General features: G+C 40.4%; 2 protein-coding genes across 2 annotated transcripts in view; both read left to right on the forward strand.

Moving 5' to 3' along the window:
- Positions 1-229: 229 nt before the first annotated feature.
- Positions 230-8431, forward strand: fkbp4 (FKBP prolyl isomerase 4). The gene is made up of 11 exons (XM_033967752.2): positions 230-705; positions 1903-2047; positions 2124-2266; positions 2358-2478; positions 2914-3070; positions 3322-3412; positions 3495-3578; positions 4283-4468; positions 5357-5500; positions 5580-5675; positions 7093-8431. Exons 1-11 carry the CDS (start codon positions 607-609, stop codon positions 7183-7185), a joined length of 1359 nt encoding a protein of 452 aa, XP_033823643.1. The 5' UTR covers positions 230-606; the 3' UTR covers positions 7186-8431.
- Positions 8432-11557: 3126 nt separating this feature from the next.
- The window catches only part of b4galnt3b (beta-1,4-N-acetyl-galactosaminyl transferase 3b), a 33803-nt gene continuing 31771 nt past the window's right edge, over positions 11558-13589 (forward strand). Inside the window, exon 1 of the mRNA XM_055222576.1 lies at positions 11558-11735. Within this exon, the coding sequence (XP_055078551.1) occupies positions 11558-11735 (178 nt within the window). The remainder of the gene's footprint in view (positions 11736-13589) is intronic.

The raw sequence follows: 13589 nt of genomic DNA on the forward strand, positions 1-13589 counted from the left end.
TCGTAAACTCACTTATCGATGTCCTAAAATGTGATCTTCAGGTTTTATTTGACCAAAACAAGCACCCAAAGCTGTTGAATACCCGCGCCAAATGACAACTCCGTATACAAAAACCAACCAATCAGGGCTTAGCTAGAAATTGAGCGCTTGTTTTTATGTAAAGTACAGCCCGATGGCGCCAAAAACCTTCCTACTGTGACAACTACTCATATCACCGCCTTTTCTAACTGTGGCTTTAAAGTTAGGAAGTGTCCACAGCGCGTTTCCTCCACTCGGTCTTTCTTGAATGTCTGGAAAGTTCTCTGCCCTTCTTAACGCAGAGATCTGATGCCAACAGATACAACGTGGATCTGAAGTGACTCGACTCCTGTCTGCACACACGGCTGCCAGCTGCACAACAACACCCGGATCTCTGCTTTCGGGACCCTCATAGTATTTGTATTGCAATCTAAGCTAGTGGATTGCTACTCGTCAGGGTTGTAAGCTTTGGCCAGCCACAAGGCACCCACAGTTTGCAAGCGAATTGACCAGCTAGCTTTAGCATATTAGCAAGGAAGCGTCAGATAACTGTGTGGAAAACCATACGGAGGGAATCCCACTATCCCAATGACCATGACTGCAGACGAACAGGCGAAAGAAGGACTGGCCACAATCCCGATGGAAGGAGAGGACATCACTCCGAAGAAGGACGGGGGGGTGCTAAAGGTAATGGCAATGGGGCAATGTGTGTGTGTGTGTGTGTGTGTGTGGGGGTGTGTGTGTGTGTGTGTGTGTGTGTTGATCTAGTTAGCTTTACCTGTGTTACCAAGTGGGTTATTTACAAAGCGTGGCTACTAGGCTAAGCTAACGGAGCTACAGAAGCTAATTTATTATTTATTACGTATACAGTTACTATAATCTATAGTATATGCGCATGACTAACATATTTATTTATTATTATTTAAAAAATGTACCTATAACAATAATTGTTAAATGGCGTTAGGGAAATCCCTCTGTCTTATAAAAAGTAAAGTCCCCTTATATTTTCATAATGGCTGTTGTAACATGCATATGGCATTCCCATGTATTTATTATTTTTAGTACATTTAATTGACAGGAGATTATCTTTATACTTGGTATATGTGATGAAGTGCTATTTATAGGTGTCAACATCAACACACTTAAACAGCAAGGCTAACCCATGTCTCAAACCTTCAAAAAATATGCTGAAATGATTGTATTATTATTTTTCATTACATAGTCCTTTCACAAATTCACAACGATTACTGTATTGACTATATGTGATTGTGATGGTGAAATCATGAGATCAAAATGTTGAATACTCTCTAATTAGAAACCTTCAGTCACCATTTTCAACCTTCATTTGCTTGCTACTGTATTGACCTATCAACTAATGTCTGGTCAAGTGAATATCATAAATTGTACATCGTAAGGATTATAAAAAAATAATTTAATTCATTAAAATGCTAATATTTCACACAAACCATAACCCATAAACCGCTGTACACTTCAGAATTTGTGGTAACACGTCATAATGACTACATACAAACACGCGTAAAAAGCCCTTTTATAATAAAGACAGCTTAAATCAAAATGTCAAAAAATAATAAAAAGTCTCATCCATAATACACTTGGCCACCATATTATAGTTTTATTTGGTTGAATATATATTTTAAAAAGTCTCAATATACAATCAAAATAATCAAATAATGATAATATTGATAATAAGAAGAATAAGAATAGCACTAATCAAAAAAAATTAAGCACTGACAGAGCTGCAACTAACAATTATTTTAGTAATCAACTTAATTGTGACAGACCATGATTTTGTTCATTGACTAATCTAGTATTTATAGACAGTTTTTTGTATTTATTATGGATCTACCTTTTTTTTCCCCCTAGTTGGTGAAACGGGAAGGCACAGGAGAAGAGCTGCCCATGACTGGCGATAAAGTCTTTGTACATTATGTGGGCACACTTTTGGACGGGACTCACTTTGACTCGAGCAGAGACAAGGGAGAAAAGTTCTCCTTTGAGTTGGGCAAAGGTTGGTATATACACAATCACCTTCTGCAGAGGACTTGGATGTGCCCTGGCTCTCTAACTTTATCACATGTTTACAGGTCAAGTGATAAGGGCGTGGGATATTGGTGTAGCCACTATGAAAGTGGGTGAACTGTGTCAGCTCATCTGTAAGCCCGAGTATGCTTATGGGTCTGCTGGGAGTCCTCCCAAGATCCCCCCTAATGCCACCCTTGTGTTTGAGGTATGATGAATAATGTGAAAATAAATACCTTCTTCATCTAACAATGCAGCGTTATATAAGCTGACAGTGAAATGTCTAAAATCCTTTTTAGATAGAGCTTTTTGAATTCCATGGAGAAGACATAACTGAAGATGAAGATGGGGGAATCATCCGTCGCATAATCACTAAAGGCCAAGGGTACTCCAAACCCAATGAGGGAGCATCTGTAGAAGGTAAACCACTTATCATCTCTGGACCTTTTACTAATATCTAATTACTAGATTTGAAATGCGGTAGTAGTAAGTAGTAGGATCTGTAATGCCTCAGTGGTCCTTGGCGGTGGTCTGATGGATCAAATTGGCAGCCTTACTTCTAGCAGTCTACCTTAGGGCTGTTGCAGCTAGAAAAAGTAACTTACCATCAATAGGTATGAATGGAGCTCAACAGTGACTGCCCAATTTGAGCTTCTGGAAGTACATTTCCCATTAATTTTTCTCATGTAACTAATGATCACAGGACCTATAATTTAACTTCTTCCACATCATTACATACATACAGTTTATGACATCTGGGAGTAATGAATCAAAACATTAGATCTCATCATATTAAATAAATAATAAATATGAAAAATGTATTAATAGAATTTTCTTCTGTCGTGTCTGTTTCAGTTACTGTGGAAGGCACATTGGATGGTCATGTTTTTTATGAACGGGAATTGAAGTTTGAAGTTGGAGATGGAGAAAGTTTTGACTTACCTGTGGGAGTAGAAAAGGGCATCATGGCAATGGAGCAAGGAGAGGAAGCACTCTTTACTATAAAACCCAAGTATGAGCATTTCCTAACATCCTCTATTCATAGGACTACTATATTATTGACCTGTCGACTAGTTGCTGGTCAAGGGAATATGAGAGCTGAATTCACTAAAAATGCTAATATTCTGCACTTAACCAGTTATGGTTAGGTGTAGAATATTAGCTCCTTGAAGTAGTTCTCTAAGGTTATTGGTTTGCATTCTAAAAATTCTGTCCTACCAGACAAATGAAACTGGTCTAAGGGTCATTGAATTTGTCTTGCAGATATGGTTTTGGAACTGCAGGAAATGAGAAGCTCGGTGTTCCCTGTGGAGCAACATTAGAATATAAAATTAAGCTAACAGCCTTTGAGAAGGTAACATAGCCAAATAATTGGTTAAATAGAATCCCTGTAGACTTCCTGTCATGTTACTGATGCCATGTTGATTCTTCTTCAGGCTAAAGAGTCCTGGGAGATGAACACACCAGAAAAACTGGAACAGAGCGTCATTGTGAAGGAAAAGGGGACGCAATATTTTAAGGTTTGACCCCAAATATGCACATTGTTGCACTGTCATTTTTCTTGCCTCGATAGAGATGCTTTGCTTGAATTGTTTCGCACTGTAGCAGTACATTTATCCATGCTGTATTTAGTCAGTTACAGGTGTTTTTATTGCAAAAAACCTTGGAAAACGTGCGTTCTAACTGTGAATGAGCTCTAATACATAATGAAAATCAGATACTAATGGTACTAAAACTAGGGTCAAAACGACATAGGCACTACATAGGCAAATATTGATACTAAAAAAGTCACATGACAGAAATGAACCTTTCCTGAATAGCTTTAGAATGATCTTGAGCTGTATCAGAACAAGTATAAGACACACAGACTAGTATACACCCATGGACCACTATGGAACCTACCTGGACGACTGAGGGATTACTCAGATATAAGGCCATGGTATAATAAAGGAAAGTACTTTGATTTAATGACATTGTATTGCTTAAACAAAAGAGTGTTTTTATGTCATCGTGGAAGAGTTTGGAATTTTTTCTCCCATAACTTGACCCAGTGGTGTCAATTGAGACAGATAAGTTAAATACCATACTGAGGAACATTCCAGGCAAAGCAATACCATCTCCATAGATACAAGACCCTCCACAAGAAAAGTTACATATTATAGCTTCTAAATAAAACATTATAGAAAAGAATCTCTGTCTAAAACATATTCTTCCTCATCTCCAGGAGGGCAAATACAAGCAGGCATCAGTGCAATACAAAAGGATTGTGCTGTGGCTGGAGCACGAGTCGGGTTTACAGGAGGAGGATGAGAAGAAGGCTAAAGCTCTGAGACTTGCAGCTCATCTCAACTTAGCCATGTGCTACCTGAAGATCCAGGAGCCGAGCCACGCTCTAGATAGCTGTGACAAGGTGAGCAGTACACAGCATCACACTGAGCAGAGCAATGTCCAGATGAGGCCACTAGGGGGCAGGACCATACTCTGCCTTGCCTGTTAAAAGGATCGTTCAAAGTTACATGAATTGAAATTACTGATTAGTTTATTCCCCAATTCTGTAAACTAGTTAAAGGCGCTGTACCAGATTTTTACTGTTTTAAAAATGTGAAGAACAGGACTACTTCATTTTAAACAGTGTGCAGTGGTCCAATGTTATTCCACATTTTATGCATGTGATGAGTTTATAAGCACTTAACCCTTTAAGGACTGACCAAACTATGGGCCAGTATAGCTCACCTAGACTTTTATTATTTTTTTTTAGCCATAAAAATCATCTTAAAGGAAGAAGTATCAGAATTTACTGCATTTTTTCGCACAACTACTTCTATTTTACACATCCATCCGTATGTTTTCTTTTATGCATCGAATAAATGACTGGGAAAATCCCCGCAGCACCGCGCTCTCATTCGTCACCTTCGAGGGACAACAGAGGCAGATTACCATAATGACGGCAAAATATTTAGATAGCCCCGTGCCTCTGCTTTGAGACGCCGTTTGAATTTACATGAGAGCATGACTGGTTGCGAAGTTACGCTGCTGGAAAGTCCGCAACCACGCTCTATCGGCGATGATAGGATCCGACGCTATAGGGTTAAAAGCTTAATGCTTAGAGGAACTAAAATGCTAACGTGCACTACCTGATTATCGGACAAAAAACACTTTATAATTGGATGTAGACAGGGACTAGCAGACTTATTTTGACCTCAGGAGCTGCATATACAATATATTTGTATTGGGGTGAGACATTTTTTTTCAAATACATGGGGGAAAAAAATATGGTTTATAATGTTTGTGTTTTAAGGCTTTGGAGCTGGATCCCACAAATGAGAAAGCCTTGTTCAGAAGAGGAGAGGCGCTCTTCGCCATGAAGGAGTTTGACAGAGCCAAGGATGACTTCCAGAAGGTCATTCAGCTGTACCCATCCAACAAGGCTGCCAAAAGCCAGGTACTGCTTTATAGTGAAACGAAGTGAGTGATTCTAGTGCTCAGATCTTCTTCTAATGGTGTTTTCTAAATTATTTCAGGTTTCTTTGTGTCAGAAGCGTCTAAAGGAACAGCATGAGAAGGACAAACGCATCTATGCTAACATGTTTCAGAAGTTTGCAGAGAGAGACTCTAAGGTACCCTGCCCTGAACACTAGCAGATATGTGCATAGATGGTGGCTGTGGTCATGTGCACACCAATATCACACCATTATTTGAACTGGAACTTTCAGTTTGCTTGACATGAAAACCACAAAATCTGATGTGCGTAATCAGAGGGACCATGAACAGAAATAAATCTGCTGATTTAGCAGTTTACATGTCATTTTAATATTTTTTTTAACTCAAAGTCTATTTAGAGTATGCATGTAACCACAGCCAGTGACTGACTTCTGAATGAGTCCCAGCATTTGATTGGACTCTTAACATTGAACTCCATCTTTCCTCCCTTTATCTCCTTTAAATTCGTATATATGATCATTAGATCATGTAGGTCAACTTAGTTTTCCTGGCATCTTCATCAAGCTTGTGATATCATGACAGGCTTTTCTTCATTCTTACTTTCTTTTGTAGGATAATACCAATACTGAATGTTTATGGTCATTTTACACCATTTAACTGGAAAGTTTCTAAAGAAACTTTTTCAAAGTAAAAAAATATATGCTAGAAGTAGCACTGAACTCTAATTTACACAAATAAATATATCGTAATCCTTTTAGACATGGTTTGACCCTTGTTTACAGTATGGCTGCTAGGTAATGGAATTACCTGTCAAATCTTACTTTAACTACATTGGTTAAAATGCACAAGAAAGGTTAGACTACACTCTCACCTCAAGGAATAATCAATGCATGTATGAATGAATCAGATGTTTTTAATAAACTCATACATTTAAAGGGGGAACACAGGCTATTGTGTATAAAAATGTTTTAAACCCTAATTTTTTACCTCGTAAATTTACTTGGTCAGATAGTTTTGACTCATTTGAGACAGTGGTTTCCCCCCTTTCCCTCCCATGCATGATTATCTTCTAGTATCACTGTCTGCACCTGCTAAGAGGTGGTTGTCTTGTCAACAGCATTTATTCGAGTACAGATGTTTTTATTGGCCTGTACAGTCTAAGGCCAGAAAATAAATATATATATAAATAAATATGTGTGTGTGTATATATATTACATTAGAGATTTGGCTTGTAACATGTAGCAAAGCATGAAAATGCAAGGCTCATTGTACAAATTGTTTTCCAAATGCAGTAATTATTTAATACATTTATTATTAATTTAAACACATTCACAATCACATTCAGTTTTATCAAGTGCCAAAAGATCAACTTGTTGAAAAGGTAAATTGAACAAGGTTTACCCCTACCTATTTTAATATAATTTGGTCACATTTGGTGGGCTGGATTTATGAGCCCCGTGCTCACCGTGTGTGGCCCCCGGTCCGTAGTTTGCCCATGTCTGGTCTAAGGGATTAAAATCAACTGGTTTCCCAAAAATACTCATGTTTTGTTTTGTTTTGTTTTGGTATTATTATTTTTCTTTTCTTTTTCAGAAACAAGCTGTTGCGAAGACCGAAAGCAAAGAGAACGGTAGCGAGTTAATGGAGGTGGAAAATGGAGAGGGGGACACGGAAGTGAAAGAGTAGTGTCTTCGGACATACTGGGACATTTGCGTGTTTTGTCCTGCGGTGTGAATGCGAACGATTTTGATTGGCTGAGAAAGACGAGCATGTATGGGGAAAAGAAGGCACTGATTCTGGGCATGTCTTTGCTGGCTTACTGTCCAGGTTTATATGTGGCAGCTGTCGAATGAAAAGATTTAAATATGTGAAGAAATACAGCACTTACCCCGCAACGCTTCGGACCTGTGCATGTGGTTTCACTTTTGGGGGGTGAAATGGATCCATCCAATGAAATACTCCCCCCATTACCCGTTAAGGGCTAGACGCGTTTACTTGCACTACTGTCTTTCCCGCTTCTCCCAAAAATTCTGGCCATCTCTCTTCTTAACTGGGCCTACTGATCAATTTTAGTAGATGGCTTCTGTTGGTAGTTTTTGTGTTTTTAAAGGGCCTATATTACACCTTTTTGATATGTCATAATGTTGTATCCTCGTCAAAAACATACCTGGGGTTGTTTGGGGTTTTTTTTTTTTTGTTTGTTTTTTTACATTCACACATTTTCAGCCCACAAACCCTGCATATTAGGCTGTTCCACCTTGTGATGTAATCAAATGGTAATTGGGTGAAGTATCTACTGTGTTTTTTAACCCCATACACCATCAGTAGAGTCATTGGAATAATTTGCCGCCCTGGAATTGCCAAACTTTGAAGCTACAGCTTTCTGTGGGCATCTCAACTGAGCAAAAGTTAAAACAATGGTATCTACTTAAGGCTATTCTAGTGTATTTTAGAGTAAATCAGTTCAACTGAGGCAAAAAATAACTTCAAAACTACCACTTAATGATATCACAAGGTGGAACAGAGCGTTTTGAGCTTCGGAAATGATGCAGGATTTCTCAAACGTGTAAATGAAACAACACAACTTCGGTAATGTTTATGATGACATAACAATGTTCTAACACAGCAAAAAATTCACATTGCTCATTTTTGGGTAATATAGGATCTTTAAGTAGTGCCTGTGTCCCTAAAGTACGTATGTAGCACTGTGGCGTTCTGAAAAGTTGGCCTTGAATATTGACACATTCTCTTTCTTATTCTGTTATACTGTAGGTACAAGACTGTTCAACCTTTTGCTTTGATAATTTTGTATACTTCCCCAAAGTGTTGTGATTGTTCCCGAAATAATAAATACAACGTACAGCTTAACTGGAATCTGTATATAACAAGCAGTTGATGCTCATATGTAATAAATAGCAAATTGTACAAAGAATGTGTGGTGATCATTTGTAATAAACATACCGTTTCTTTAAAAATGTGAACTATGTATGTATGTATCCATCCATTTTCTTCTGCTTATCTGGGGCAGTAGTCTAAGCAGGGACTCCCAGACTTTCCTCATCCCAGGCACATCCTCCAGCTCCCAGGACAGCTGAAAGATGTAGTTCCTCCAACTTGTCCTGGGGCTTCCCTGGAGCCTCCTCCTGGGACATGCCAGGATGTCTGAGGGGCATCCTGAACAGATGCCCAAGCCACCTCAGCTGGCCTCTTCTCGATGTGGAAGACAGCGGCTCTACTTCAAGCTCCTCCCGTGTGGCCAAGCTCCTCACCTCATCTCTAAGGGATTCCCCAGCCACCCTGTAGAGGAAACTCATTTCAAACACTTGTATATGTGATCTTGTCCTTTCGGTCATTACTCTAAGCTCATGACCATAGGTGAGGGTAGGAACATAGATTGACCGGTAAATCGAGAGCTCAGTTCCTTCTTTATTACCACAGTCTGATACAGCAACCACATCACTGCAGACGCTGCACCAATCCATCTTCTCAATGTCACACTACCCATCCTTCCCTCACTCGTGAACAAGGACCCCGAGATACTTGAACCTTGAGACAAGGACTCACCACCCACCTGGAGAGGGCAACCAGAACCGATGACAAAGGGCAGCCCTAGTGGAGTCCAAAAATGCAATGGGAACACAGCTCCTGCTTCAGTCATGCAGGGACCGGACAGCCCATAACAAAGGGCCCAGGACCCCATACTCCCGGAGCACCTCCTCAAGGTCACGACGAGGGACACGGTCCAAATGCCTTCTCCAGGTCCATAAAACACATGTGGACAGATTGGGCAAACTCCCATGAAGCCTCGAGGACCCGATGGAGAGTATAGAGCTGGTCCAGTGTTCCGCGACTGGACAAAAACCACACTGCTCCTCCCGAATCTGGGGTTCGACTATTGGTCGTATTCTCCTCTTCAATACCCTAGAATAGACCTTACCCGCGGAGGCTGAGGAGTGTGATTGCCCTGTAATTGGAACACACCCTCCGGTGTGATTCGGAGGGATTGAAGAGATCCTCAAAGTATTCCTTCCACTTTACAACAACATCCCAGTCGAGGTCAGCAGCTCTCCACCCACAATGTAAACAGTATCGGTGAAGCACTGCTTGCCCCTCCTGAGCGTCGGACGATTTGCAAGAAGCTCTTTGAGGCTGTCTGATAGTCCTCCTCCATGGCCTCCCTGAACTCCTCCCAACCCCGAATTTTTGCCTCTGAGATGACACGAGCCGCGGCATGCTGCCCTCAGAAGTCCCAAGGCTCCATAGGACTCCTTCTTCAGCCTGATGGTATCCCTTACTTCCAGTGTCCACCACCAGGTTTGGGGGTTGCTCCCGTGACAAGCACTGCAGACCTTAAGAACACAGCTACGAGCAGCCGCATCGACAATAGAGGTGGAGAACATGGCCCACTGGGAATCCATGTCCCCAGCCTCCCCCGGAATCAGGGAGAAGCTCTCCCATAGGTGAGAGTTGAAGGCCCCCCTGAAAGAGGACTACGCCAGACATTCCCAACTGTCTGTCTGACTTCCTCCCCTGACCCAACTCACCACCAGGCGGTGATCAGTTGACAGTTCTGCCCCTCTCTTCACCCGATTGTCCAAGACACACGGCCGGAGGTCAGATGACACGACAACAAAGTTGATCATCGACCACCGACCTAGAGTGTCCTGGTGCCACGTGCACTGATGAACACCCTTGTGCTCGAACATGGTGTTCATTATGGACAAACTGTGTCTAGCACAGAAATCCAATAACAAAACACCGCTCGGGTTCAGATCAGGGAGGCCGTTCTTCCCGTTCAGGCTCCTCCAGCTGTCATTGTCATTGCCCATGTGGGCGCTGAAGACCCCCAGTAGAACAACAGAGTCCCCAGTCGGTGCACTGTCTAGTACCTCTCCCAGGGACTTCAAGAAGGCCGGGAACGCTGCACTGCTGTTTGGCCCGTAGGCCGACACAACAATGAGAGATCCTCTCGTTCACTGGGGTGAACTCCCAACACATGGCGGCTGAGCTATGGGGCAATAAGCAAGCCCATACCAGCTCGTTGCCTCTCCCCATGGCCAATGCCAGAGAAATGGAGATTCCAGCCTTGTTTAATCTCTCATCATGAAAAGCTTCTGAACTGCTCTTAGTCTGACCCATCCTCCTGGACCTGCCCTGTTTGACCCTATCAGGGGCATGACGCCCTCGGCAACATAACTCCCTGGATCATTTGCACACTCAAACCCCTCCACCACGTTAAGATGGCGGTTCAGGGAGGGGAACTATGCATGCAAGATTGTGATTTCATAATCTTATCCCCAGAGGTAACAAATCAAATATTGCTTTTCCTGACAACAATTGCAATGCTGATTTATTCTATATTGTTGTAATGTAGTCTATTGTAATTACTCAATCAGATTGAGCCTTACATGAGTCTCTCATTTGGGTTGCCAGTTTCAATGCTGAAATCCAGTTGATTTAAACCTTAAATCACTCTCTCTGATCTGTATTGTCACCACCTAAACCCCATCTAGTGCAGTGTCTGCAGCTCCGTGAGTGAATTCTGGAGGTTGTAAGATGACGATAAAACCAAAATTGTATTACAAGGTATGCCTGCTAAAAATGTGTTTGGAGTAGAGAGATGAAAAAAAGCTATAATTATGTTACCCTTCATTTTAGTGCAGGTACAAACACGTGCGCGAACTGTTTCCGGTGAGGCAGGCGTACCCAGGGATAGCCCTCTTGTCACTTATACACGAACAACAGATCTTTGTTCACAAGTAGGCCAAAATCTCACTGGCCTTCAAGAAACCAACGCAAAGATTTGCATTTCAAACCGGGTGAGTCTATACGCACCTTGAGAAATGCGCTTTTAATGTGAAATCCAGATGCGTTTGTAATCAGGCTGTCATGTCCCGGGAAACTTTACAGCCATTTAAAGCAGCCGCTTGGGGCAGGGGGGGGGGGGAGTGTGGACTTGGGTCCCAGGGCACGAAGGAAGAAGCGAGAGGAGTGATTTAACAAATGAAGTTAGTTTCAGTCACGTTCTTTCGGTAGCGTTGTCCGGTGGATGGTCAGGATGCCTTGTACGCACACGGTGACCAGGATCCCCTGGCCGTCCTTCCTGGGGTCCCTGCTCTGGAGGGCTTTACAAAAGGACAAACGGCAGTCGGTATTCGCCCTCATTCTGGTGATCCTGGTAGGTGGGCTCTTCTTCAGCTTCCTTGCGCTCAGAGAAGTTGGATACTATGGGACCCGTGAGTATCTGTTTTTTCCCCTTATTTTTGTGTTCCAATTCAATAAAGTGGTCGCTTTAGAAGGTGCTTAGATTTTTATGTTGTTATTGGATTTTTATATTATTATTTTTAAATGTGTGCTTTATCAGATTAATAGGCAATATTTACAAGAAATATAATCTTATATAATCTTGTACATATTGAAATATTGGCTTATTTCATTTAGTGTGGGTGTGTGGTTAAGTAATTGCTGTAAATTAGCATTTTTTTAAATATATTTTTTTAAATTAAGAAATCGTTCTCATAAAGGCATGCATAATGTTACATAGCCTCATTGTGCTCCAAACGTGTTAATGTGAATATTAGAACAGTAAAACTTAGTATTAACTTTAAAGAAGTTTCTTGGATGAGCAGCCAAATATATTCACTCAAAAAAACTTTTTGTCCAGTTGACATAATTGATTGTTTTGTTGTTGTTGGGTTTTTTTGGGTTTTTAAGTAAGCATTAAGTATTTTAAATGTATAATCATAAACAAAGGAAATTAGGTTTGGTAAATTAATTAGTAATTTTTCAAAATGCAATTGGACAATACATTTATTAAAAGTAGTTGTATTCCAGTTGAACAGTCATTTGGCTTATGTCATGCAGTAAAATGCTGAAATTACTGTGAATGTATCAGATTTTTTATTTTTTTACATAAGAAAATTACAATGAACTTACATTTAAAGAAGAAAAGTGCTAACATGCTTAAGTTTTATTCAATTTTAGCAGTGTTATACTATTTTGAAAGTAAAAATTTGATCCTATATTACAGTGCAATGTTCCCTGTTGTGGGGAGTGTGAAGCAGTTTACATAAATAAGGGCGGAGACAGTAGCTGAGAAGCACTTGAAAGGTGGTGAATGGTGTAGTTTGAACAACAACACTACATTTTAGTCTGTGTTGCTTTCACTAGCTGTCATTCTAAAACAAAAGGCTTTGCAGATATAAATCTAGTGACTGGCTTTTGGCTTTGCAGTAGTCTTGTCACTCCCCCTTTTTAGGTTGACTAATGGATTGGCCAGACATATGTTCAGTTGATTGAGGCATTCTTTGACTTGACTACAGCCCTAATCAGTTATATTGTCTTTAAGGGTGCAATATTAACAAAAATGAATATTTTGATTTAGTTTGGAGTATCTCAGTAAGAATTGTACACTTATTGTGTCAATTGTGTTATCACACATCTGAAATACAATTACCCACAAATCTCCAGAACCATCACTTTTTTTGGAAATTTACAACCTTGCATCTTCTAACTCCTTTGTGGAGGAATCAATCCACAAAATGTCATAAAACTGATTTACCTCCACAGAGAACGTTCTAGAAGTTTGATTTTAACACACAGGTGCCGTGTCACCACCAGGTATATTACACAGTTTTAATTCAAATCCTGTTCCTAAACCTCATCACTTTGAATGACCATTCACAGCAAACCATTCCGCCTAACTAAGGTTACTATTAAGTACCGACCAACTCAAACATGGGGAACAATGACACAAATGCATCAAGTGAACCCAGCTGTTAGTGCATGTCTAGTTTTGTCTTGAGATAGCTTGACAGTCAACATATACATTACAGTGTTGAACTGGATGTGATTAAGTCACAGTAGACTCCTCATCATATTTCTATAGCACACCTCGTGCAGCCCTATCTACCATCCTCAACTTGTTTTGTGTTTACATTAAGTTGGGGCGTGTCTGTAATGCGTATATATATATATATATATATATATATATATATATATATATATATATATATATAATATATAATTTTTTTTTTTTTTTTTTTTTTTTTTTACACATCCTAGAGTTATATTTCACAAACTCCACCCAT

This window comes from Periophthalmus magnuspinnatus, chromosome 6 (assembly GCF_009829125.3).
Source record: "Periophthalmus magnuspinnatus isolate fPerMag1 chromosome 6, fPerMag1.2.pri, whole genome shotgun sequence".
NCBI classification, from domain to species: domain Eukaryota; kingdom Metazoa; phylum Chordata; class Actinopteri; order Gobiiformes; family Gobiidae; genus Periophthalmus; species Periophthalmus magnuspinnatus.